This window comes from Elephas maximus, chromosome 4 (genome assembly GCF_024166365.1).
Source record: "Elephas maximus indicus isolate mEleMax1 chromosome 4, mEleMax1 primary haplotype, whole genome shotgun sequence".
NCBI classification, from domain to species: domain Eukaryota; kingdom Metazoa; phylum Chordata; class Mammalia; order Proboscidea; family Elephantidae; genus Elephas; species Elephas maximus.
Window position 1 is genome coordinate 145,075,259 of NC_064822.1, and position 25,923 is coordinate 145,101,181.

At 39.5% G+C, this 25,923-nt stretch overlaps 2 protein-coding genes across 13 annotated transcripts in view; one reads left to right on the plus strand and one right to left on the minus strand.

Moving 5' to 3' along the window:
- Window positions 1-13,752: 13,752 nt before the first annotated feature.
- Window positions 13,753-21,915, minus strand: CCDC59 (coiled-coil domain containing 59). The gene is made up of 4 exons (XM_049883976.1): window positions 21,489-21,915; window positions 20,111-20,423; window positions 17,791-17,890; window positions 13,753-14,461 (listed from the first exon to the last, which is right to left on the minus strand). The coding sequence occupies exons 1-4, from the start codon at window positions 21,640-21,642 to the stop codon at window positions 14,300-14,302; spliced, it is 729 nt and encodes a 242-aa protein (XP_049739933.1). The 5' UTR covers window positions 21,643-21,915; the 3' UTR covers window positions 13,753-14,299.
- METTL25 (methyltransferase like 25) overlaps window positions 21,770-25,923 on the plus strand; it is a 345,627-nt gene continuing 341,473 nt past the window's right edge. For all 12 annotated transcript variants that reach the window (XR_007517292.1, XR_007517291.1, XR_007517293.1 and 9 more), the window contains exon 1: window positions 21,770-22,081. Coding sequence is in view for 9 of the 12 variants with exons in the window: in XM_049883967.1 (XP_049739924.1) it covers window positions 21,829-22,081 (253 nt within the window). In the remaining 3 variants the exon portion in view is untranslated. The remainder of the gene's footprint in view (window positions 22,082-25,923) is intronic.

Here is a 25,923-nt window from a genome sequence, read left to right on the forward strand (position 1 = left end):
TTAGGAGGCTAGAAGTCCAAATTCAGGATGCTGGCTCTAGGGGAAGACTTTCTTTGTCGGCTCTGGGAGAAGATCCTCGTCTCCGTTCAACATCTATGGGCCCTGTGTTCCTTGGAGACCTCTATGTGCCTTGGCATCAGTCTTACTCTGGAGCTAGGAGGTTCCCAGCACAGGGACCCTAGGTCCAAAGGACGTGCTCCACTCCTGGCTCTTCTCTCTTGTTGGTAATGAGGTCCCTCTCTCTGTGCTAATTTTTCTCTCTTTTTATCTCTTGTAAGATAAAAGGTGATGCAGGCTGCAACCCAGGGAAACTCCCCTTACATTGGATTTGGGCTGTGGCCTGAGTAAGGGTGTTGCATCCCACCCTAATCCTCATTAACAGATCTAACCATGCCTCATTAACATAATAGACAGCTCACTCCCAAATGGGGCCACAACCACAGCATAGAGGCTAAGATTTACAATATGTTGCAAAATGGAGGATAATCAGATCACAAAATAGAAGAAAACAACACATTGCTGGGAATCGTGACCTAGCCAAGGTGACACATATTTTGTTGGGACACAATTCAATTCATGACATATGGATATGAAATTATATTTAGAAGTCTGCATTTGAAAATGAAATTTTCAAGTGGAATTACATTTTTACTTTTTAAGTATTATCAGCATTAGCTTATTTAAAGAAGTCTCTGCAATTCAACTTGGAGGAAGACAAAGTTTAATTCATACCATATACTTGAAGTTTATTATTTTTTTAATAATTTTTATTGTGCTTTAAGTGAAAGTTTACAAATCAAGTCAGTCTGTCACATATAAGCTTATATACACCTTACTCCATACTCCCACTTACTCTCACCCCAATGAGTCAGCCCGCTCCCTCCTTCCAGTCTCTCCTTTCGTGACGGTTTTGCCAGTCTCTAGCCCTCTCTACCCTCCCATCTCCCCTCCAGACAGGAGATGCCAACACAGTCTCAAGTGTCCACCTGATACAAGTAGCTCACTCTTCATCAGCATCTCTGTCCAACCCATTGTCCAGTCCCTTCCATGTCTGATGAGTTGTCTTCGGGAATGGTTCCTGTCCTGGGCCAACAGAAGGTTTGGGGACCATGCCCGCCGGGATTCCTCTAGTCTCAGTCAGACCATTAAGTCTGGTCTTTTTATGAGAATTTGGGATCTGCATCCCACTGTTCTCGTGCGTCCTCAGGGGTTCTCTGTTGTGCTCCCTGTCAGGGCAGTCATCGGTTGTGGCCAGGCACCATCTAGTTCTTCTGGTCTCAGGATGATGAAATCTAATTTTTTAAGTAACAAAATTGTTTAAAAGTTGTCAGAGATTAAGCTACGAGTTTGAGTAATTCAAATATTGGCAGGTTTTTACCATAAGGTGTCAAGCACTCTTATGTGAAATTTGAGATTTTCTTTATGGGCCCTTAAGAGTTATAAGAATTGAACTGGATTATATCCTGTGATAATGACAATTCTGTGCAGTTTTCAATTTGGCAATGTAAAAAAAAAAATTATTAAAGCTACTGATAAACATTATAATGTAATTAAGATATGAAATCTTACTGGCAAATCGTGTGATTGCAACTGCTTCATATATGCTTTTGACAACATATATGCTTTTTTCTAGCACCTTTTTTTATTATTATTTTTTTTGACCTTTTGTTTTTTTTCTTAAACACAGATGTTGTCAAATAATAGCCAAATCCATTCAAGGCACATGTGGTATAAAACCAGCTAACTGGCTATATTTCATTCCAAATAAGGTGATTAAGTTGATGTGTAACATCTCAAAGTAAAAATGTGATGCACACAATATTATATTGTCAATAGCTAACATTTATTGCTTACTATGTGCCAGTGGCTGTTCTAAGTACTTTGCACTAAATAAATTTATCTGCTTAAATTACCCTATGATAGAGGTATTACTTTGAGTCTACAATCCCTTACTTACAATGTTGAAAGCCAAAAATCTCTGAAAACTTAAAGTTTTTTTTCCCCAGAATTTTCTCAGATTCAGGAGCCTGACCTATATTGATATCAGGCAATTTTTGTCTTGAATTATTTCCCTTAGTTTGAATATTTATTTATTTTGCTGCAGCTATGTAAGATGCTGCTTGAGACCTTGCTGTGACTATTATGTAAACGTATGGTATCTGCACTAAACTACCTGTCTAAGTCCAAAACTTTCTGAATTCCGAAACACTCCTGGACCCAAGGGTTTTGGAAAATAAATCATGAACCTGTATTATCATGTTCAGTTTACAGATAGGTAAACTAGGGGACAGAGAAGCTAAGTAATTTTGCAAAGTCACACAGTTTGTAAGCAGAGGAAATCCAATTCATCTCCACAAAGCCATGAGATACATTTTCATGTACCATTTCAGATGGTTTTAAATGTTTCTGTGATCCTTTCCTCCCTCTCCATTGACTCAGAAATCTCCAGCATAGGTTGTTAGATATGGACCGAAAGAACTGACTGTCATTTAAAAAAAAATGAGAAATGCTGTTGTTGTGTGCCATCAAATTGATTCGGGTTCATAGTGATGCTATATGAGAGAGTGCAACTGCCCCATAGGGTTTTCTAGACTGTCATTTCTACAGGAGCGGATTACCAGGACTTTTCTCCTACGGAGTAGCTGGTGGTTTTGAACGGCTGATTAGCAGCTGAGTGCTTTAACCATTGTGTCATCAGAGCTCCTTAGACAGCTCCAATATTGCTAGCTAGAAATATATTTTTCTTTCAGGGAGAAGATCATATTGGTCGTCCCAAATAAGTCAGCTGAGACAGAAACTCTGGATTAAATTTGAACACATATGTGTTAGGATTGCTCTGAAAGGGTGCCAAATGCTATACCAGCACATACTGTCCCCAAAACAATCCATCGTTAATTACTACATAATAATTAGTCCGAGATGTGGAATTACAAAGCAGGAAAGTTCTAAAAGGCGTAAGTACATCTGTCCTGATAAAAATTTACAGACGAAATTTCTAGAGACATCCATTAAGCAATTTGGGATGGCTGTTATGAAACTTAATTTCTGTTTCTAGCCCAGAAACCAAATTGTTGGGTGGCCCTGAATAAGTAACTAAGCAAGTATTTTACTTCATATGTTCCTTTCTCTAAATTCCAAATTATATTTAGAATCCCTTTCCCATGAATTCTAAATAAAATAAATGTATGTAGTACAGTTAATTGAGCCATTTTTTAGAATGGCCTAAAAGTAGTATTGTATTTCTTATTATTTCAATGTCTAATCATGAAGCAGTATGCCCCAGTTTCGCAATATTAAAAGCTAAACTCAAATTTGTCATCTGCAATGTGTCCCAAGATAGAACACTTAAGCTAATTCTCAGATTCTTTAATAGCTTTTTTAAAAGTGGCAAATGAATAATTTTACAATCACCACTTTAAACATAGATTCCATTCTTAGTCAAATTGTAAATGTGTAAGTTAATAATCCAAGCATATTTGCCCCATCACTCTCTACATTAATTATTAATGATGTTTTCCAGTTTCTATGATTACTGGGATAGCAGAATGCTGCAAACTGATAAACTTTTTGAATCAAGATCAAAGAACAATTCCTTCCTTTCACACTAGATCAGTTTTTTTTTTAATTTCTAGAAAGATATATATCACATTATCAATAAAATCCTATGTACACAAAAAGAATGTAGATATGGCTCATGTGGATAGAACATTTATTAAGCCACTATGTAGAAGCATTCCTATCAAATTGAAGAATGTGAACAAGTCTTTAGGGTCATTGATGGAATATATACCCTGTAAAGAATATATAAATGTCCAGAATTATAAAGTGCAATTATTCATATCACAGACTAACCCAGAAAACCCAATTACAGACTACATCTCAAAAATTTGTGAAAACGGCTTATCTGTGTGTCTTAGGGTTCCCTAGGGAAACAGAACCAGTGATACATATATATATATTTAGAGAGAGAGAGATTTACTTCAAGGAATTGGCTCATGAGATCATGGGGGATTTACAAATCCAAAACCCACAGGGCAGGTGATAGGCTGGAGACTCTGCAGGTTTCCACCTCAAAAACCATACGTCAGGCGATGAGAAAAGTGAAGAGTGAAAAGTGAGAGAGTTCTGGCAAAACTTATGTTTATAATCTGGAGGCAGAACACAACATAGAGAAAGCCCCTTTTTGTTCGTAAGGCATTCGTCTGATTGATTGAGGCCCACCCACATTGTGGAATGTAATCGGCTTTACTAAAAGACAACTGATTTAATCTTTTTTCTTTTTTAACTATTTCATAACACCAACTAGACTGATGTTTGGCCAAACAACCAGGCAACATAGCCTAGCCAAGTTGACTCATAAAATTAACTATCACACCGTGGGTTCTTATAAATGGTAAGCCTCTCTTCTCTGATTCAGTTTTCAAAACATAGATTTTTTTTTTTATTAATCTGTTATATAAATCATATCAAAATTAAAGTTGCCTGGAAAAGCAGTTGGGGGTGGTGGGGGTGGGGGGAAGTGTAATGGATGGATAGCTTTCATGAATTTTGTACTAGTTCATCGCTTTTTACTAAAATAGTTATCATGAATGGTTAAAATTTAAAATTGTGCATTGGCACTATACCAAATTGTGTATACCAAAAAAAAAAAACATTGCCATTGAGTCGACTCATAGCAACCCTATAGGAGAGAAGTAGAACTGCCTCATAGAGTTTCCAAGGAGCCCTGGTGGATTCGAACTGCCAACCTTTTGGTGAGCAGCTGAACTCTTAACCACTATGCCACCAAGGCTCCTAAATTGTGTATAGATCAGGACAAAAAAAAAAAAAAAAATCAAAACAAACCTTCTCAGTAGGCAGGCATTAATGCAAGTCACACCAAAATGCTAACGCTTTTTAAATGAATTCAGATTTTAATCTGCATTTAAAAGAACAAAAGTAACCTTCAAAACCTACTGCCATGATAATTAACTCAAGCAGAATTTCCAAAAGGCATTTTCTTAAGAATGGCAAGAGGGAGTGAGTGGATGGCATTAAAGATCCACTTGACTTCCTACACTTCTGTGAACAATTTCAGATCTACTCAGATGCAACGCCAATAAATTCAACATTTTTTAATCCAAGCCAGTTTTTCTAGTTCTGTTATTTAAAAAAATAAAATAAAATAACCAAATATTACAGATTCTCAAAATAGGTGTTTGGGAAAGAGAAATGGAGCCTGTCTTCTGTAAGCAAAAGATCGGGAACTATCTCTGTTCAATATGAGGAAAACAAAGTCTCTCAATGGTGTCAGTTGGATGCTACATTTGGGTTTGTGGCTAAGTAAGCACTAGTCTGGGTAAAGTGTTTGTGCGGTGCCCATTTTAGGATTTTAACATCTAAGAGAAGTACCTCTGTTTTGTATGTGAATACACCAATTTAGGCTGATGGCATTCAGCTGACTCTGCTTTGTATGTGTTGTGCCTAGAGGTCAATGTCCATCAGCCTCTTCTTGGTCTATCCTAGGGAGAAGGTTTGACCAAAAAGATTTCAGTCTATCTACTCTGGCATCAAATCATCATTTGAAAATCATTTGTCATCTGAGGTCAGCCATAAGACTAGTTTACTTAGATGGTAATTTTCTGAAACTTATACATCTGCACTGTATTACTGTAAATACAACCACGAGTAGAAATTTTCCTTGAACCAACCGATCCTTCCAGCCAGTGAAAACCTTTTCTCATATTTGGAATATTGCTTTTCTATCTCTAATGGATTCAGTACAATCGGCAAGGTTGACATAAGATAGGCTGAATAGCTGAATCTTTTCAATTAACAGGTAACATCCAATGAGTTCTAGTTCCACGAACCCAATATAGGGAGGAAGGGGTTAATAAAAAATCAATCTCTAGGAAACTTGCACTAAAGACCCTTTGTGTTATTTTCCCCTATCATTTGTATGTTATTTTTCATCTCTCACACATTGCTGAAAGTGACACTCTTGCTTGTGATGACCAATCTATATTATTGTTTTTTAGTCTCTAAAATTGTTATGCCATTATATCAGACTCCATAACCTCTATGATTTATGATTAGGTAAACTGGGCCACTACAGAGATTCAAAGGAAGGGATTCACAAATGTCATGTGGATAATGCACAGCCTCATTAAGAACTAGAGCAATTACAGATGTCTGTGCATAATAACTGGATTTATGCAAGATTGGTAGTATGGAGAGAAGCCCTGGTGAAACAGTGGCTAAAGTGCTCAGATACTAATCAAAAGGTAGGTGGTCCAAGGGAGAAAGATGTGGCAGTCTGCTTCTGTAAAGATTTACTGCCTATGAGGCAGTTTTATTCTGTCCTATAGGATCGCTATGAGTCAGAATCAACTCAATGGCAGGGGGTTTGGTTTGGGCTGGTATAAAAAGGGAAGTGCCCACATATTCATCAATTTGTGCATTAAATGCTATTGCAAATTCATGGTCTAACTATACTCATGTATTTTGAATATACCAAGAACTGGATATGGTTAAGCTCAACTATGCAAAGAGAAAAAAATTATCTCATGGTATTTGGATTAAATCACCAGAATACCAGGATAACAATTACAAAAAGGTAAAGAATTTTTAAGAAAGTCATTCTGCTGTATCTTACTTTGTCATCTCAGGCATGGGTCATCTACAACCATTGTCATGTCCCTGGATGAGGGTTCTTGGGCAGGGTGACTACCTCTTGAAATTGTCTGCTCTGGAGACTTTCTTAGCATCTGTTTGAGGTTGCATGAGAGTGGAAATTTACTGATTTGGGTTGGTAGCTTATTTGTTCGGTGACACAAGAGCCCACCAGAAGAACATAAGTAGTCTTTTCAGCAATGTTCTAAAGCATTTTCAAGTGGATATGTCTCCTAGAAGACACACTTACTAGGCTGAAGGTCATGCAAAGCTTCAGACCATATTTATTCTGGAGAGGCAGCTTATCCCTACTGAGCATAAGACGAGTAAACCAGATTAGTTTCTGATATTTAGTAGATCTGTATGAAAAAGAACAGAGTAGCTTATCAGTAGAGTTATTCCCAATTGCATAAGGTGTTCTGTAATAATCTTATAGGAAGAGGCTCTGAGGAGAGGTTTGCACGGTTATTAACAATAATAGCAACATCCAGGACAGGACAAATTGAGGGTTTATGAAAATTCGGACTGTTTCTGATTTGGTGTTTCATTTATTCTTTCTACTTTTCCTTAAGACTGAGCATAGCATGCCACCGTCCTTGTGATCCACGAATGAACTTTGTGCTAAGGACCAGATATGTCATCCTGGCTTCTTGGATGGTGCTATGGATTGAACTATGTCCCCCCAAAATGTGTGTCAACTTGGCTAGGCCATGATTCTTAGTATTGTGTGATTTCCCACAATTTTGTCATCTGGTGTGATTTTCCTGTGTGTTATAAATCCTACCTCTATGATGTTAATGAGGCAGGATTAGAGGCAGTTATGTTAATGAGGCAGGACTCAATCTACAAGAATAGGTTGTGTCTTGAGTCACTCTCTTTTGAGATATAAAAAAGAGAATTGAGCAGAGAGATGGGGGACCTCATGCCATCAAGAAAGAAGAACTGGGAGAAAGTGCATTCTTTGGACCAGGGGTCCCTGTGCTGAGAAGCTTCTAGACCAGGGGAGGATTGACGACAAGGACCTTCCCCTCTAGCCGACAGATAGAGAAAGACTTCCCGTGCAGCTGGCACCCTGAATTTGGACTTCTAGCCTCCTAAACTATAAGAGAATAAATTTCTTAAAGCCATCTATTTGTGGCGTTTCTGTTATAGCAGCAGTAGATAACTAAGACAGATGGGATGTGAGTATAGGCTGATTTCACCTCTTTCTGGGCATCTTGACCCACAGAAGATGGTGGCCTGTTGACACATCCCTCCCCTTTTGCCTTGACCACATGTCAACACTCCCAGGAACTACTTAGTTAAGCATGTGCATTATATGGCACCTGGCCAACCCCACTGCCGTAGCTGCTCCCAGTGGGGAGGGAATAGGATCCTTGTCCTGCAGCACAAGACGGAGGCGTGCAGACCTTTGCCCTGAATAAGCTGCAGAGAGAGACATCCACGGCATTTAAAATCAAAGTCCTCTATGGAAGCCTATCTTGCTCTGTTGTTTTTCCATGTGAATGAAGCTTTGTTCCATCCAGTGCCTTTATGTGAGTTGTGTTTCTATTGGCAACCCCAACACCTGCAATTCCTGGAGTGTGTTTACACCCTAGGGCTGCTGCTCCTGGTGACAGGCATTGTTAAGCTCTTTGCTGTCCTTCACCTGCTGGCACTGCTCCCCAGGAGGTGGTAAAAAGTGTCACTTGTTCAACGTTGACAATGAAGTTTCTGGGTTAAACGAAAAATCTTTCAGATTTTGTCTCTGACTATTCCAGTGAAACAAGTTACTCCATCTGGAAATATGAAGTCTAACTGCATTTTAACAACTGTGACAGTGCTAGCCCTCCAGCTAGGAAAATCTATCCACCTAGAAATTTTGCCAGAAGCAACTAATGCATATGCATAGGCTAACAATTTGAGCAGTTGTATAAAACCCATTTGTAAATGCTCAACATGGTCTTGAGGAAGAGGACTGAAACCATATTTCATCTTTAAGGATTTATCCGGGTTATTCTTATCACCCACCATTATTTATTTAATAGGAAAGCTAGTTTTTCACTTCCAAAGTGTGAACAATCATAGTAGGGGCTGGGTTATTCAATAGGCAAGTAAGCATGATGTTTATCTTGCTTACCAGATTATCAGTAGTGAACAATTTCACCACAATAAATATGCTGCAGAGTGAGACAACCTGGCCATTTAAAATCAAATATGCAGTGAAACTCACGTGAAAGTGTTCACTACAGATTAGCAAGTAAGCACAAGAAACCCGTACATATCTTGCTTACTGTGTCATCTGTCCCTGTCAGGGTTTGTAAATTTGAAAAGAGGTTTTGATTCTGTAGGAAGGCACTATGGGGTTGGGCGAGACAGATAACAGCCATACCTAGAAGCAGAATCTTTGATGTAGTGAAAAAATGTGAAATTGTTCACTACAGGTGATCTGGTAAGCAAGGTAAGCACTGTGCTTACCTTGCCTATTGGATAATCCACACTGACTCAGAGTAATTTGACCTGGGTACATTGGATGGTATTGGGCCCCGATCGTAAAATAAGCAGGATACATATTTATGGAGTGAGCATTCTAAGTTGGCCAATATTGTCTTTTAGAAGTTTGAACTGATCGCTGTGAGTCAACCGAAGCCAGCTTAAATTGAGATAACCATCCTTCTGAAGGTTCACGGGAATAGATCTCAATTCCTAAGAATCACATATAGCTGGGGTAGGAAAAGCTGCTCATCTGGTACATAGCACTCCAAGCGCTTCTACCTTAATAACCATTAATCCCTTGTGATTTTGGAATAGCTTCCACTAAGTCATTGAAGTCTTTCCTACTGTTAGTCAAAACACCTAAAGAGGTCATAAATCCTCTCCATTTTCATAACATTCCAAAATTACGAACAATTTTAAAAGCATGTCTACTATCTTTTTATCTTTTATCTTTTGCTACAGTACAGGGTTCAGTCAGAGCTATTAAATCGGCTACCTGGGAAGATCAAATATTATGTAATGAAGCTGCTTCAATGGCTGCTTTTTCAGTGGACACAACAAAAGGCGATGCCTTTGTCGTTTTAAAAATAAGAACCCTCTATAAACTATATTAAATTAGGACTGACTAAAACGGTATCTGCAATATCAGACCTGGCCTTGCTTGACTCCCGAGTTATTACTATGGTCATGTTTCCCCCTTTATCTTGAAGAGGAAATAAAGTCGCAGGAGAAAGATTTGAACTATGTTAAATATTGAAAGAGACAATAAAACTACTTCATGAGTAGAAAAATGGCTGATAGAGAAACAATGAGTGTTGCCTGGAAATAACAAGGATGTGTAACGCATAGAGTTAGTGGTGGTGTGAGTGTTAATGCCTTTGGCTGATAAGCGGAAGGTTGGAGGTTTGAATACATCCAGAGATGCCTTGCAAGAAAGGCCTGGTGATCTACTCCCCAAAAATCAGCTATTGAATACAATAGAACACTCGGCAATAAAAAGGTTACCAAAACACTGGCCTCGCACCTACTAAGTTTAAAACTATGGACAAAACTATGCTCCCAGAACCCAATACTTCTTATTGTAAAGAATACAGCAAAAACTCATGAATTTGTAGAAAGGGGGATAGCTGGAGATGACTTTAGCCTCACCAGAAAGCCGGTAAGTTTATATCAAATTGTTCAGGGTCTATGACCTTCATGCTTAAACTAAACTGGGAAAGAATACTCATCAGGAGGTTGAACTTAAGCACCGTGCCTTTAGCATGGCACATTTTATCTTCTCTCTTGAGGGTGGCATTTGGATGCTGTCTTGCAAAGTATAGAATTTATAATGGTAGCAGTCCCAATCATCACATCTTGTCTGAGGTTCTGGACCTTTACATATAATATATTCAAAATCTAAAAACAGTTTAATATCTCTGAAGAGATAATCAAAATTGGCATTTTCATGCTGCATTTCAATGACTGGCATGAACAATTTAAAACTTGAGCTTCTCTATAACTCTGTATTGCTTACAAGTCACCTGCTTTGACGTTTAAAAGCAGCAAATACAGATAGAGTCATTAATATCTACCAAGCATATTTATGGATATTCTTTTTTCTATTATTAAATCCTTGTCTCAGATGAGGTTGTTTTCTACCAGCTCTGTAGCCTCTGATGAGGTCCCTACCGTTCATACATGAATATTAAGTGTAATTCAAGGTCAAGCTACAGCAGCCTGCATGCTGAGGCTGCCTGCCCTGCCAGTGTCTGTTGATGCCAGCACAGCCTGGTTAGCTCACAAGGCATCACTTGTCTGATATCTGCTGAAGCCACCCAGGAAGCCAACATTTGAATGAGCCCATCCCTACATTCTGTGTCATTGCTGAAGTCTGTATGCCTTCACTTCCTCTCCTTCTTCTCCTCTTTTGTTGAGGACTGCAAAACTTTGCTTAAGGAGCTGTATTACAGCCCTACCTCTGTAAAAATAACAATTTTCCCATGGACAAAGATACTACAAATTTTAGGTCAAAATCCCATGTGCCTTAAAGCTTAAAACCTCTTGCCAAAACCGCAGCACATTTATGAAAACCAAATCCATGGCCCAGTAGAAGCCTCTACAAACTATCAAGATCAAAATCCCTGTGTACACATTAACATCTGACACTTGCAACTACAGGCTCTAGCCACTCCAAAGTCTCTCCACGTGTTTATTGTGCTCCCTCAAATTTCATGCCTTATGTTTTATCCCTCCCTGTACAGACACAGGAGCCCTGGTAGCACGGTGGTTAAGAGCTCTGCTGCTAACCACAAGGCCAGCAGTTTGAATTCACCAGTTGCTCCTTGGAAGCCCCATGGAGCCACTCTACTCTGTCCTATAGGGTTGCTACAAATTAGAATTGCTTGATAGTAACGGGTTTTTTTTTTTTTTTTTGGTACAGACTCAAATAAATTGTAGACGTCATAGTCCCTCAAATACAGGTCTCTTCCCTGTCCTCCCTCCTTCCCCCACCTACCTTTTATCAATAAAGTCTGTCCCGTACAGTTTACAGTATGGGAAGACCAATCAAGAGCACATGCTCTCTGCAGGCAGTCCAGCTCTGGAGAGAGAGGACTGGCTATGAAATGCCCAGAAGTGCACAGGTGTTGCAAATACTTAACATGTTCCGCTACTAACCAAAAGGTTGGAGACTTCAACTCCACCCAGAGATCCCATGGAAGAAATGCGTGGCAATCTATTTCAGAAAAACCAGCTATTAAAAACCCTATGGAACACAGTTCTAGTCTAACACACATGGGGTTGCCATGAGTTAGAATGACTCCACGGCAACTGGTTTATGCAATGCCCAGGTTCTCCTTCCAAACCTACCGTTTCAATGTTACCCCACCTCCACTGGGCAGATCCAGTAAGATGGTCAGGAGGTCACATGTGCTAGGCTGATGGAGCCCTTTCCATGTGGAAGCAAACATCAATGGATAGGAAGTGATATTCCTCAACAGCTAAGACAATCATACACGTATCTTTTTATAATTTATTTTTTAGACATTTAAATATATCCTAGGATTTCTTTCCTTTGGAACTTTCCTCATGCTATCACCTCAAATGCTCTCAACCTTAAGATTCTTCTTAAATGCCATCTCATTCATGAAACTCCCTGATTTCTTCAACCAGATAAAATCTCTCATTTGAGCCCCTGGTCCAATGCTTTGTAAAGTTGGGTGAGGATCAATCACAACGGAATCACTGGGGTTGCTTGTTAAAAATGTCCATTACGGAGTCCACCTATGCTATCTAAATGTCTGAGGGTTGTGTCCTTGAATGTGCATTTTAATACACTCCCTGGGTTATTCTCCAGTGTGTTGAAGTCTAAACCTTTAGTTTGTACCTTATTGTCACTAACCACTTTTTGTCCTGTGCCATTACTTGGTTATTTCAATTTACTCCCCTGTAAGATCCCTGGAGAAGGAATTTGGTTTTTCCCGAATAATGACTCCTTAACATGAACTTTGCATGTAATAGCTGTTCAGCAAAAAGTAATTTACCAATATTTACCCTTGCTCCTTAAAATGACTAGAACTCTTCCCGTTTTGTCCTACCCTGCTAAAGTGTAAGAAATATACTCATGAAATAATTATAAAGCAATCCAATGAAATATTTTACTCTGCTTCATTATGTACTCTCTTCACCGATGCAGCCCAAATTATTCTTAAACGCAATAAATTACAAATCTCTAAGTGTTGTGTTTTCCCATGCAATATAGAATTGCTCTCCTTTATCAAATTCAGTATTTCCTCAGCATATCCTACTGCATTTTTGTCTTTTACAATGAATGTCATTGTATGGACCTGGCAATATATGATTCTCTCTAGGTTCCCCTCTAGTGTTTACTTAGAATTACCCAGTTGCACTCGAGTAGCTCATTTTTCAGAAGTAGGTTGCCAAGCCTTTCTCCCAAGGTGCCTCTGGGTGGACTCATTATACTTTTAAAAGCATAATAAATCTACAGAGTGCAAGGACTCCCTAGAGCCTTAATGCAATTTTAAGCTGTATTTTTTACCACTTATAAAATTTTATTATGCAACATGATTTATAAATGATTCTTATTATAGTCCTTTTGTTTGTAAAAATTGTCAAGCCTTTCTCATCTTGCAGTTACTGCCAAGGAGCAAACAAACAGCAGGGGCAGAAACAGCATCCCACTAGCTTTCCTTGCCTCACAAGGGTACCTATAGAGCAACATGTTCCAGTAATAACGTTTTCAGAAGTATAGGGTCCCCAAAAATCTGGAAAGCTTAATTCTTGATGCAACACTGCTGGGTTCCCATCACCATTTGAAAGATTTTACACTAACAAGCTATGTGACTCCATTTAAGGAAGCGTTTATAAATATCAAACTCTCTGAGTTCTTAAGCCAAATTCTACTTTATGAAAAACATATCCTTATATGGTGGGGGCAGAAAGTAGTTTCAGCACTCAAGTGTCCTGAATAAAACCTCTGCTCTCACGTTTCTGGAAAGTCCATCTTTTGTAACATGTACTTAATTTAAAATAATAAAAAGTCCAAGGGGAGTATCTGTCTCCACCGCTGAAACTAATTTTAAAACCATAATAGCTGATTACTAAATTCAAACATTTCATTAAAATGCTTCATGGTAAGCTCTGCTCCTTTATTTTTACATTTATTTCATATAAACCGCATATGGTATAAAAGCATTATATATGTTTGAGCCTATCTCCCAAATAGATTTTTTCAGTTCTTCAGGCAAGCCTTCCTTCAGAGGCAAATGAATAAGAAACACAACCTACTATGTTGAATACATACCCCAAATTTTCTTTTACAAAAAAATATTTGTGACATTTTGGCAAAGTGGTTAAAGACCTCGGCTGCTAACCCAAAGGTCGGTGGTTCGAAACCACAGGCTGCTCCATGGGAGAAAGATGTAACACTCTGCTTCCACAAAGATTTACAGCCTTGGAAACCCCATGGGACAGTTCTACTCTATCCTATAGGGTCTCTGAGTTGGAATCAACTCGCCAGCAGTGGGTTTGGTTTGTTGTTTTTTTCATACCTTAGCAATCTAGTTTATGTTCACATATTTAGTTAATTGTTGGGAGGCACACTATATGTACAAAAGAACTCAATAAACAGACAGCACATATTTTAATCCCTGATTAAGGACAAATGTCTGATTTAATTTTTTTCTTGTATTTTTTGAAGAAGATACTCCATTTGTAAATTCAAATTTGGCTGGCCCTTTTTAGTCTTTTTGCTTAATATTTTGAACACTTCCATTTTCTTCTTCTTGTAGAGCCTTTGAGCTTCTTCTCGCTCTCGTTTTCTCCTCTCAAATTCCTGAAATTATTAACATATGTGATTTTTATTAGTAACAAACAGCTGGTATAGTTCAGAAATTCTTTTAAAATAGCTATCACCATGCAAATACTTCATGGTAGGTCTCTTACAATTTGCAAAATAGGAATTGTTTCCTGTAATTGTAGTAGTACATCCTCTTTGCCTTCCTACTATAACATGAAAAATGTGAAGTTATGAAAAAACTTTAATTAATGGTATGCAAATAACAGGAGAAGGCATATATTTATGTAATGACTTCACTATTAAATTACATTGATGGCACGTGGTTTCTTCTTCACTTGGCTATTACTCCATCTTATAGATCAGGGTGCTGGGGTTGTTCAATCGTAGACCCTAAGAGAGTTTTAGAAAGGACTTTAAAGGTTGTGTAGTCTAATTTTTACCTAACACTGAAATCCTCCTCTCCAGAAAGCTGTTTCTGGTATTCTTTTTGTCATCTTACCAATTGATGGGCTTAAAACAAGAAGCATTATCATGCTCATTTGTTAAAAGACTAACATTTGTTTTGAGTATGGGAAAAATAATTCAAAGTTATACACTGACCTGAAAAACCCTACTCAAAATGCATTATGATACTTTCTTACTAAATATAAAAGTTAAACAAAACTTCTTAAATAATGTAATAAGTCAATTGTGTTTCGATTTCCCCTGTAAATACATATAGCCTCAAAACAACATTAGGGATTTGTAACTTACAAAATGCTTTCACTTACATATAGCACATTCCACTCTTTCAAAGCTTATGTATGAAGATTATTACCCTTATCCTACAGACACAGAACTCATGCTCAGTGTGATATGAAAGTAACTTGCCCAAGCTTCCAGACCACTGGTAGGGTGAGTCTCATATCCACAGCTTGAATTCAATGTCTGTGCAACTTCCCATTATACTAGTCTATATCACTTAAAAGTATATTCTCATGTGGTATACAACTTTTTTGTTTTAATACACACATAAAGATCTGGAACTAATTTGTGAATTTAGGTATATAAAGTTTAGTTTATACCTATGGAGTTTCTCTCAACAAAGCCAAAAAAGTTCAGTATTCTTACTGTCAATTATGGATCCTTAGCAATTTGATTTTTCACGGGTAACAGTGCTCGCTTTTATACGAACATTTTGAATCTGGATGTTTTAAGAAAAGGTCAATTTTTATTACACCTAAAGCCCTAGTCTATATAAAGCAAATTTTTAAAGGATATTAAATGTTTTACAGCGTAATGGTCCTTATTGCATTTCATCTGGTATACTATTTCTAAAAGTGGCTTCATGTGGGGAATACACTATTTCCAGATGGTTAGACAAAAGCGTAAGGTGACAAACTCTGCAAGAAAGATCCAGTATTTCCATGGAGACGTGTTTCTGCTTCATCCTACTCTGGACCAGTTTAAGAACAATACTAAAAATTTCAGATGTTAAACTTCCAAATTTCTTAACTATAAAAATTCTAAAGGAAAATATGTAAGTGCCACCTTTAGGGTATTTTTGAACGATGTGCTATCCTTCTGAAGTGATAGGATCAAGAAAGCTTCATTATGGAAAACAAGAATTATCCAGTGTCAACAAAATGATAATTTTGTTCTACTAATTTAAAAAAGCCTATCACAAATTTAGGTTTCTGAATGATAACAGAGAGTGAAAATTTTTTGCTAAGTTAAGCTAGCAGGCTTTGCATTAAGCAAGACCAACTCTTTATAACAAAGAAATATTTATTTTTTTATGGTGCTTTAAATGAAAGTTTACAATTCAAGTCAGTTTCTCACACAAAAACTCACACGCATTGTTATATGACCCTAGTAGCTCTCCTACAATGTGACAACATACTCCTTCTCTCCAGCCTATTATTTCCCGTGTCCATTCAACCTGCTCCTGTCCCCTCTGCCTTCTCATCTCGTCTCCAGACAGGAGCTGCCCACATAGTCTCATGTGTCTACTTGAGCTAGGAGGCACACTCCTCACCTGTATCATTTTATGTCTTATACACCAGTCTAATCTTTGTCTGAAGAGCTGGCTTCAGGAATGGTTTTAATTTTGGGCTAACAGACAGTCCACAAGCCATGACCTCAGGGTCGCTCCAGTCTCAGTAAGACCATTAAGTTTGGTCTTTTTATGATAATTTAAGGTCTGCATTCCACTTTTATCCTGCACCATCAGGGATTTTTGGTTGTGTACCCTGTCAGGGGAGTTACTGGTAGTAGCCAGGCACCATCTAGTTCTTCTGGTCTCAGGCTGACAAAGTCTCTGATTTATGTGGCCCCTTCTTTCTTTTGGAAACCCTGGTGGCGTAATGACTAAGTGTTTCGGCTGCTAACCAAAGGGTCAGCAGTTGGAATCCACCAGGCGCTCCTTGGAAACTCTATGGGGCAGTTCTGCTCTGTCCTATAGGGTCGCTATGAGTCGGAATCGACTCGATGGCACTGCGTTGGGTTGGTCAGTTGGGTTCTTTCTCTTGGGCTCGTGTTTTCCTTGTGTCTTTGTGTTTTTCATTGTCCTTTGCTCCAGGTGGGTTGGGGCTAATTGAAGCATCTCAAATGGCCACCTGCTAGCTTTTAAGACCCCAGGCACCACTTCCCAAGGTGGGATGCAGAATGTTTTCTTAATATACTTGGTTATGCCAATTGACCTAGATGTCCCCTGAAACCATGGTCCCCAGGCCCTGCCCTTGCTACTCTGTCCCTCAAAGTGTTTGGTTGTATTCAGGAAACTTCATAGCTTTTGGATTAGTCCAGTTGTGCTGAATTCCCCTGTATTTGTGTGTTGTCCTTCCCTTCACCTAAAATAATTCTTGTTTACTATCTAATTAGTGAATGGCCCTCTGCCTCCCTCCCCACCTTCGTAACCACCAAAGAATGTTTTCTTCTGTTTTTAAGCCCTTTCTTGAGTTCAATAAAGAAATATTTTAAAATATTCTAACTCCCTGGCTTACTTACTTCAATGCAAAATTATGAAAATCATCTATATTTTTCGTAGCTCAGTGGTTCTCAAATATTATTATACATAAGAATCTCATGAGGTACTTGTAAAAAATGTAGGTTCCTGGGCCATACTCTGAGAAACACCTTCCTAGGTGCTCCGATTATTAACCAACAAGTGAATTCTTTGCTTGACCTACCAGTATCGCCTCTTTGAAATACTATAAACAAAATCAAAGAAACTGAACACTGAAAGACAATTTTGCTTGGACCATTCATTCACTTAACAAGTATTTACTGAAAGCATATTATGTGCAGGACACTTAAAAATACAGTTTACATGTACAATTAAAATACGTAAAAATGGAGTTAAACATTTAAAAAGTAGAACTTACTTGTTTCTTAGCAGCACGCTTGGCTTGTATCTGTGCATATTCTTCTTGTGCTTTCTGATTGGATGTTTTCTTTTTATTTTTATTCCGAGTAGCAAAAGAGCTTTATAGGATAAATTAACACAAATAAGTCCCAAAGACTAAAAACATAAGCAAAACTATGATGCACTTATGCCAAATATAGTATTTGTACAGAAAAATCTCACTAGTGTTAATTGTGGAGGGGGGAAAGGGAAAGAAACAGGACATTATTTCATTACTGAAATGTCCAAGTAAAAATATTTTAAAAATAAAGTTACAAGTAGCCCTGATGGCACAATAGTTAAGTGCTCGGCTGTTAACCTAAAGGTTGATGGTTCAAACCCACCCAGCCACTCTGCAGGACAAAGACCTAGTGATCTACTTCTGTGAAGATTACAGCCAAGAAAACCCTAGAGAGAATTCTACTCTGTCACATGTGGTTGCTATGGGCATCACCTTGATGACACCCAACAAGAAAATGGAGACTGTTGGAGAAATAGTTCAGCCAGAGAAAATACAGGAAGCTTGGAGAGATCCCAAAATGCTAAAAAACAAACAAACAAAAAACCTAGGAACAGGTATATGAGTGACAGTCTGAAAAAGGCATTAAAGTGAAGGACGTTGTTATAAAAGCTGTGGAAGTGCAGGCTTACATAAACTTTAATCTCTAAGTTCTTTGACCATCTAATCTCTATTCCATCTCATCTGCTCAGTCATGAACCTTGAACCTAATCTCCATTTAGAATTGTTCCAACGTGAAGTACTTCTTAACTTTCTGAAGGTATCTAGCCCACGCAAGGCCAATCCGACCGCCTGGGCCCGGATTCAGTGATAATCTTCCTTGTCCCTCGTCTTTCAACTTTTCACTACAGTGAGTAAAATGTTTTAGTAGCTCCCTTCCTAAAATAAATAAATGCATAAGTGTTCAATCATCAGACCCTAGGTTTCCTTCTAGTTACCCATCTCTCATTCCTTGTCCTTTTACAGTTACGTTTCTAGGTAGAAGAGTGAAGAGACTACAATCGTTATTTCTACACTGTTATTTCTCATTCATTCCTTAATTCTGCAATCTCATTTCTACTCTCACTGCTCCAATGAAACTGCCCTTTCCAAGACAAGATGGCCTTCTAGCCAAATGATGATGACCAAGTCAATGGGCACTTTTCAGTTTTCTTTTAACTGATCATTCCCTATTTTTGAAAACTCCTCTCCCTTAATTTTGATAACAATCTTATTTCCTCATCCGTTCTAACCACTGCTTCTTAGTCTGACTTGCTAGCACCTCTTTCTCTTCCTCACCCAAGGTTTTTCCCCAAGATGTTTCTCTTCATATCTCCATACTCCCTCTGGGAGTCATATTCATGATCACAGCTTCAGCTGCCACATGCATGTACAACTGAAAACTTGATCAGAGTTATCCCCTCATCATTCTACTGAAAATCTTCTCTCCAAAGTCACCAATGATTGTCCAGTCCATACAGCCAAAGCACTGTTTTCAGTCCTGTTTTCCTTGAACTTAATAGTCTTTTGATAGTTCACCAATCATTACTTCTCAAAACTTCCCTCTGTTGACTTAGCTGCCATTATACTCCCCTATTTTTTCAGTTCTATTTAACTTCTTCAATGACAACTTTTTCTTGCTCTCACCTCAAAATTAATAATCTTTCAAAATATGATTTCTGCTTTCTTATGTGTGTATATATATATCACTACGTGATTTAACCCTCTACACTTCAGTTATCACCAGGAACAACTCAGATCTACATTTCCAGTGCTAATCTCTTACCGGAGCATTATACACATTATTTAATAATACAATGGACAAGTCTAAACTTTTTGTCTCTGTCTTTATCGCCAGCTATGTACTTATACTATTATAATTATTCCCATTTTAGAGAAGAGGACACTGAGGCACCAACATGTTAAGTTCGGCTCCGGAGTCCATGCTGTTAACCCCTACAGTATGATACATAACAAAACTTAGTTTAAAAAAAAAAAAAAAATTACTAACAGGAGTTAACTACAGTCCGATGAAGTTAAATATACTTGAGTGGCAGAAATCCAAAACCCAGATCTCTTAATTGCCATTATGTTACCTTTTCAATGAAACTAAATTACCTACTTCAGTCATTTAAGTTAAAAAGAAAACCTCCACGAAAATATTTTCACCAAGCTACACTAACTTCAGAAATGCCTTAAATAAGGAAAATTTTGATTTCTGCACGAATCTGTCCTATCATCCCTTTAATAAAACACTAATTACATTTAAAAAGTAAAGGATTTCAAAAAAAGAAAAACATACCTCACTGTTTTGCTACTTTTTTCTACTGGCAGAGGCTGGTCAGTGCTACAGTTTTCTTCAGACAAAGCCTGGTCAATACTACATTGTTCTTCTGGCAAAGGCTCCTCAACTTGTTCTTCTGGCAAACTCTGGTGAACTTTTCTAAGTTGCTTCCTGAGCCTTTCCTCTTCAGCTAAATAGAGATGTTTCAGATGATCTGGGTATCGATCTGTGAACTGGGATTCCCGTGAGGTTTGAGCCTTTTTTTCTTTCCACACCAATTTTTTGTAACTCTGCTGAATTTTCAGCTTTCTTCGAAGTGCAAAGCCTTGTCCTACATTAAGAAACGTAAGTCACAAATTACTTTCACAGAAAGTGGCAAACTGAGTGAAAAATGTAGCCAAGCATTTAAAAATGAAAAACCTTATTTGTTTTTAAAAATTATTTCTAGAAACAAATTCAAGGTGATGGATTGAATAACATGCTGAGCTTTTGCAAAAAGACCAAGCTGAGATTAGTCAATGGAGACGCCCAACCAAGTCTCAAGAAGGAAAACTGATCAATCCTGACTGTTTATCGTATTCACAAACGAAAACAAACTCTTTAATTCATCTAAAATAATATGGGTCTCCAATAAAAACTTCAAAATAGAAGGGAAAAACTCACATATGCTCTTCCACCACAGAGAAATTTATGACTGATGCTTGAAAATATGTCAACACAAAATAGATATATGACTTTCTGAACAGCTAGCAATTATTAGCACATTTATTTAATATTTCATACATTCAAAATGGTATTTGAGATAATAGCAAGACAAAAGAACTAAAGCAAAGGAAAAAAAAAAAGGCTGGAGTGCTGCCAAGATATTTATAATCAACAGGGGTTTGGGGCAGTATGCCAACCGAAAGGTTGCCAACCCAGAGGCTCCTCAGAAGACAGGCCGGGCGAACTGCTTCCTAAAGTTCAGCCTTGCAAACCGTATGAAGCAGTTCTACTCTGCGTACACGGAGTCACTATGAACTGGAATCTACTGAGGCTATCCCGGCAACAAACTTCTACAACGACCCTTTTCTATCTATCATGTACCGTAACACATAAATTCATATACATAATACATACACAAGTGGACCGATAGACGCTCTCTGATTAAGGTTTCACTGGGAAAACAGAGGAAAATCAAGTATAGACACAAGTCCGAGAAGACATTTAAAAACTTAAGGTTAGCAACACGGCCCGTCTTCCCATCCAGAGCTCAGCGAAACTCACAACTTCACCAGGTTTTCTCTGCCTCAAGCAGGATGGAGTTTTATTCTAAAACCTTTTTCCGTGCTCCTGCGGGTCGTGTCCTAACACCTCGCAGGCCTAAGGACTTTCAAAAGGCTGCCGTCTTACATACCCTCGCGTATGCTCCCCACAAAGGCCTTCGGGTAATTAGCCCGCCACTTCTTCTGTTTTACATTCTTCTTTTTGAATTCGACCGAAGAACCCTCTTCGCCACGCGGCCCCAAACTCCCCGCGTACCAACTTCCTCCTAGCCTCACCGGCGCCATGGCAGCCGTACCCCGTCACTAGAAAAGCACAACTGACGCCACCAAAATACGTCATCAAGCCGAAGCAATCAATCGCCCAGCTAGAGTCCCTCTCGGAGTTCAACTTATACGGCCTGTGCCACATGGTGCCGAGCCATCGCCTCACAGCCACGTTTGCGCCACCTACAGCCCCGCAGGGTGAGCGTCATGGCGGCTTCTTGCCCGCTCCCGGCGACCCCGGATCTGTCCACGCTGCGTGCCAAGTTGCAGGGGCTGTTGCGGTTCTTGAAGGATGCCCTGCCCATTTCCAATGCGCATACAGTAGACTTCTACACGGATTCTCTGTGGGAGCAGCTGGTCGACTTGCCCCCGGAAACAGTGTTGGCTGTGCTGAGGAGGTCGGCGGCAGAGGCCTGGCCCCCTGAGGCGCGCCCCCTGGTGGAAACGGAGGGGGAATCAGGTGAGCAGCGTTGTGAGAGAGCAGGCATGGAGGCGGAGAGGATCCCGCCCTGCGAGGCGCGTCCCCTAGTGGAAGCTGAGAGGAATCGCGTTAGCGGAGGAGCGGGGTCTGAAGTCCCTCGGTTCTCTTGCTACAGGAGCGCTTTTCCGGGATTTTTCTGGGGGTGATTTTGTATTTCCAGAATTTAAAAAGAAAAAGACAGGGCAGGGAGGTTCATTTAGTAATTCAACAGTGTTTTGACTGGAGAGCAACAGGGAAAACAGTTCTTTCAGAGAGTTTAGAGATTCTAGGTGGAAACACGTTAGAAGATAAATCAACAGTTAACGAAATGAAAAAGATAATTAATTTCACATAGTGATTTAACGGCCAAGAGGAAAGTAAAACAGTATAATGTGATAGTGTGTGAGGAGGCGGCTTTAACGTGGGCTGCTTAAACTCCAGCCTGCAATGAGCCACAGGGAAGGATTTCAAGCCGAGGGAACAGCTGAGGTTCTCAGGTACAAAGGAACCGGGCTGCTTGCAGTTCAGGAAGAAAGAGGAGTGGTTATGAAGGCAGGCGCTGGCTGAATCCTGCAGAACACGCGAGCCTTGGAAGGAGTTTGGATTTTACGTGTGATGGAAAACAGTTGGAGCCATTTAGGCAACAGAGTAACCTAATCTAATTTGCCCTTTTACAAGATAACTGTTAGTTATTTGAATAGATTAATGGGGCAAAAGCATAAACTGGGAGGCCAGTTAGGAAACTAGTAGCGCAGGAAAGACATGATTTTTGTCTTGGAGTAGGATGGTAGGAATGAAGATTTGAAATATTTACTAATTCATTTAACAACTACTTATAAAGTATCTACTATGTGCCATGAAAGGAGCCCTGGTGGTGCAGTGCTTACGCACTAAGCTGCGAACCAGAAAGGTGGATGGTTCGAACTCACCAGCTACTACTTGTGAGTTTGGCAGTTTGCTTCCATGAAAGATTAAAGCCTTGGAAACCGTGTGGAGCATTTCTGCTCTTTTCTGTAGGATCACTATAAGTTGGGATCGCCTTGACAGCAGTGGGTTTGGGTTTTTTAACGTGCCACAAATGGCTCTGGCCTTTCCTGCCCTTGAGAAATTTAGATTCTATAGGGGAACATATCTTGGAAGCACGCTTATGAGAGGACACCAGCAGGCCCCTGGAATTTCTCCTCCTTTGCTTCCAGGCCTTTCTAGCCTTGCAGTTGTCAGTGAACTTTATTCATTGATTATTGCCTGAGTGTGATGCTTCTCTACCAGAAGGGCTGTGAATAATAAAAAATTATTGCCTGAGTGTGATGCTTCTCTACCAGAAGGGCTGTGAATAATAGCACCTAGTAAATATTGGTTGATGTGAAGTCATTGTTTATTGTTGAAAAGCTATATACCTCTTGAACTTGCTCTCATAAATCCAGTACTTAGGATAACATGGCAACAGAGCTTCGAACCAGTTCAGTCACAGCCAACGAAGTGAAACCAGAACAGACCCAAATTTTTAAGTTTTGGTCATCTGGAACGATGACCGGAATGGGAAAAATTATGAGTTAAAGCCCTGGAATGAGAGACTCGGAAGAGGTATAGTGAGCCCTTTCAGGAGCCTGATGAGTGAGACTGGCTTATTGGCAGGACTGTGGACAGGGACATGCATTCAAAGTCGAGCAGTCAGCTCCATCTTTGATCAGGGCACTGCTGTTTCTGACTACTCAGAACCTAGCAGGCAAGAGATTTGGTTGCTCTGCAGTGTGTATGCCGCCCTTGTTTTCTAACAGGGCGATTAGGTTTCTAGCAGGGCTTTGATCTGTAATTTTTCCCATTCTGGTTATCATTCCAGTTCACTGTAATTTTAAAAATTCAGGCCTGTTCAGTTTTGCTTCCTTGGCCATAACTGAACCAGGAAGAACCGATCGAAAGCACTGCATAGCAACTTAAACTCCAAAAGAGCAGGGTCAACGGATGTACAGGTACCGCCCTACTTAAAACATATTTGAGTTTCGACAAGCTGCACTTACGACCGTCCCTTTTTGTTGTTGTTGTTGTTGTTCATCTTATCGTTAGTAATACATAGTACAGTGCATAATTTGCTGATGTTATCGTTCTCAGATGTTCACTCACAGATGTTCAATTTTGTGATTTATCGTTCAAAACACTACCATATAGCAGGCTGTGGCCTGTTGTACGGTGAAGTTGGTGTCAGTGTACACGTAGTCCCTGACTTACGATGTGTCTGAGTTATGCACTTAACGACCATCTTTTTTTTTTTTTTTTTTGTACATCTTAATAATGGAAACCCTGGTGGTGTAGTGGTTAAGTGCTACGGCTGCTAACCAAGAGGTTGGCAGTTCAAATCTGCCAGGTGCTCCTTGGAAACTCTATGGGGCAGTTCTGCTCTGTCCTATAGGGTCTCTATGAGTCAGAATCGACTCGATGGCAGTGGGTTTGGATCATTAGTAATATATGTACCATGTTGCAGCACATGATTTGCTGATGTAATGTTTCCAATCTCCAAAGACCAGGATTGGATTTATAAGAGATACTGATAATAAGAGGCAATAATAATGAAAAGTAAAAAAATGAGGTATTTAACTTACATCAGAACTGACTTACAAAGTAATCATTGGAACGGAACTCTGTCATAAGTTGAAGACTCCCTGTATTCCCAGAACCTAGTAAAATCCGTGGCATGCATGAAGTGCTAACGGTTATTTGTTTAATGAATTAATGACTCAGTAGCTTACCAAACAAACTATAAAGTATGAAGCCCAAGACTTCCATTTGGATTTAACTTGGTCTTCATAAAATGGGGAATTAGATTGCTGTATATAATTTTATAATAATAGCATTAGTTGATATTTAGTATGTAACAGGTATTGTACCAAGGGTTTTTATACGTATTTTCTCTTGTAATCTTTATATCAGCCTTGCAAGATGGTATAACATACTAGTAGTAGTGTCTGAACTTGTTTAGATTCCTTAGGGATAAGAACTAGGATCAGCCCAAAGCTGATTGCTATGAGGCGTAGGTTAGACTGCTTCCACTTTCCAACTTCTTTACCATTTCTGACACCAGCCACCACCATCCCCAACCCCAGGCCTCTCTACTTCTCTTCTGGGTTCAATAATTTGTTGCAGTGACCACATGGAACTCACAGACCATTCTTACAGTTAAATGGTTTATTAGGGAATTAACAGATACAATTCAGAATCAGGATCAGGGAGCATGTAGGCAAAGTCTGGAAGGCTTTCCCAAAGTGGAGAGCACATCCCTTCCTTCTTCATTGCAGGACAACTCTCTTGGCTCCCTTTGGCCATGCAAACAAGCAGGCTGTTCTCTCTGCCATGCATTCCCCCACTTGGTCACGCAGGCCTCTCAGTGCACTCAGGACAGGCCTCCTTTTGGTCTCCTCAGGACAGAACTCCTCTTGGCTGTGCATGCCCCCTCTGAGCCGTGCAGGCCTCTCTGCCTTTGACGTTCCCGCCATCGGCCTCTCCACTGCTAACTGACCCAGCTCATAGCCACTGTAGCATCTTGCTCTGCCCTCTTAGCTGCATTCCTAGCAGCAAGTTTCTAACATCACCGATTCTGCCTCAGGGCCCCTTCGCTGTGTCTCTTGCTGCCTTCACTGTTACAGCCCTTGACCTGTGTTACAGCTTTTTTAGGAGACTCCTCGCTTCCTCTCTCTGTGTTGCTTCAGTGTTCTCATGTCTCTCACGTTTTCTCCTTTCTGAAGCCCCTGTGGCATGGCTGCTTACATACACAAACTCCTTGTCCGTTTCAAGGCATGGCTGTCCCAGCAGGGCCACAAACTGACCAATCCCTCTTGGTGGACCACAGT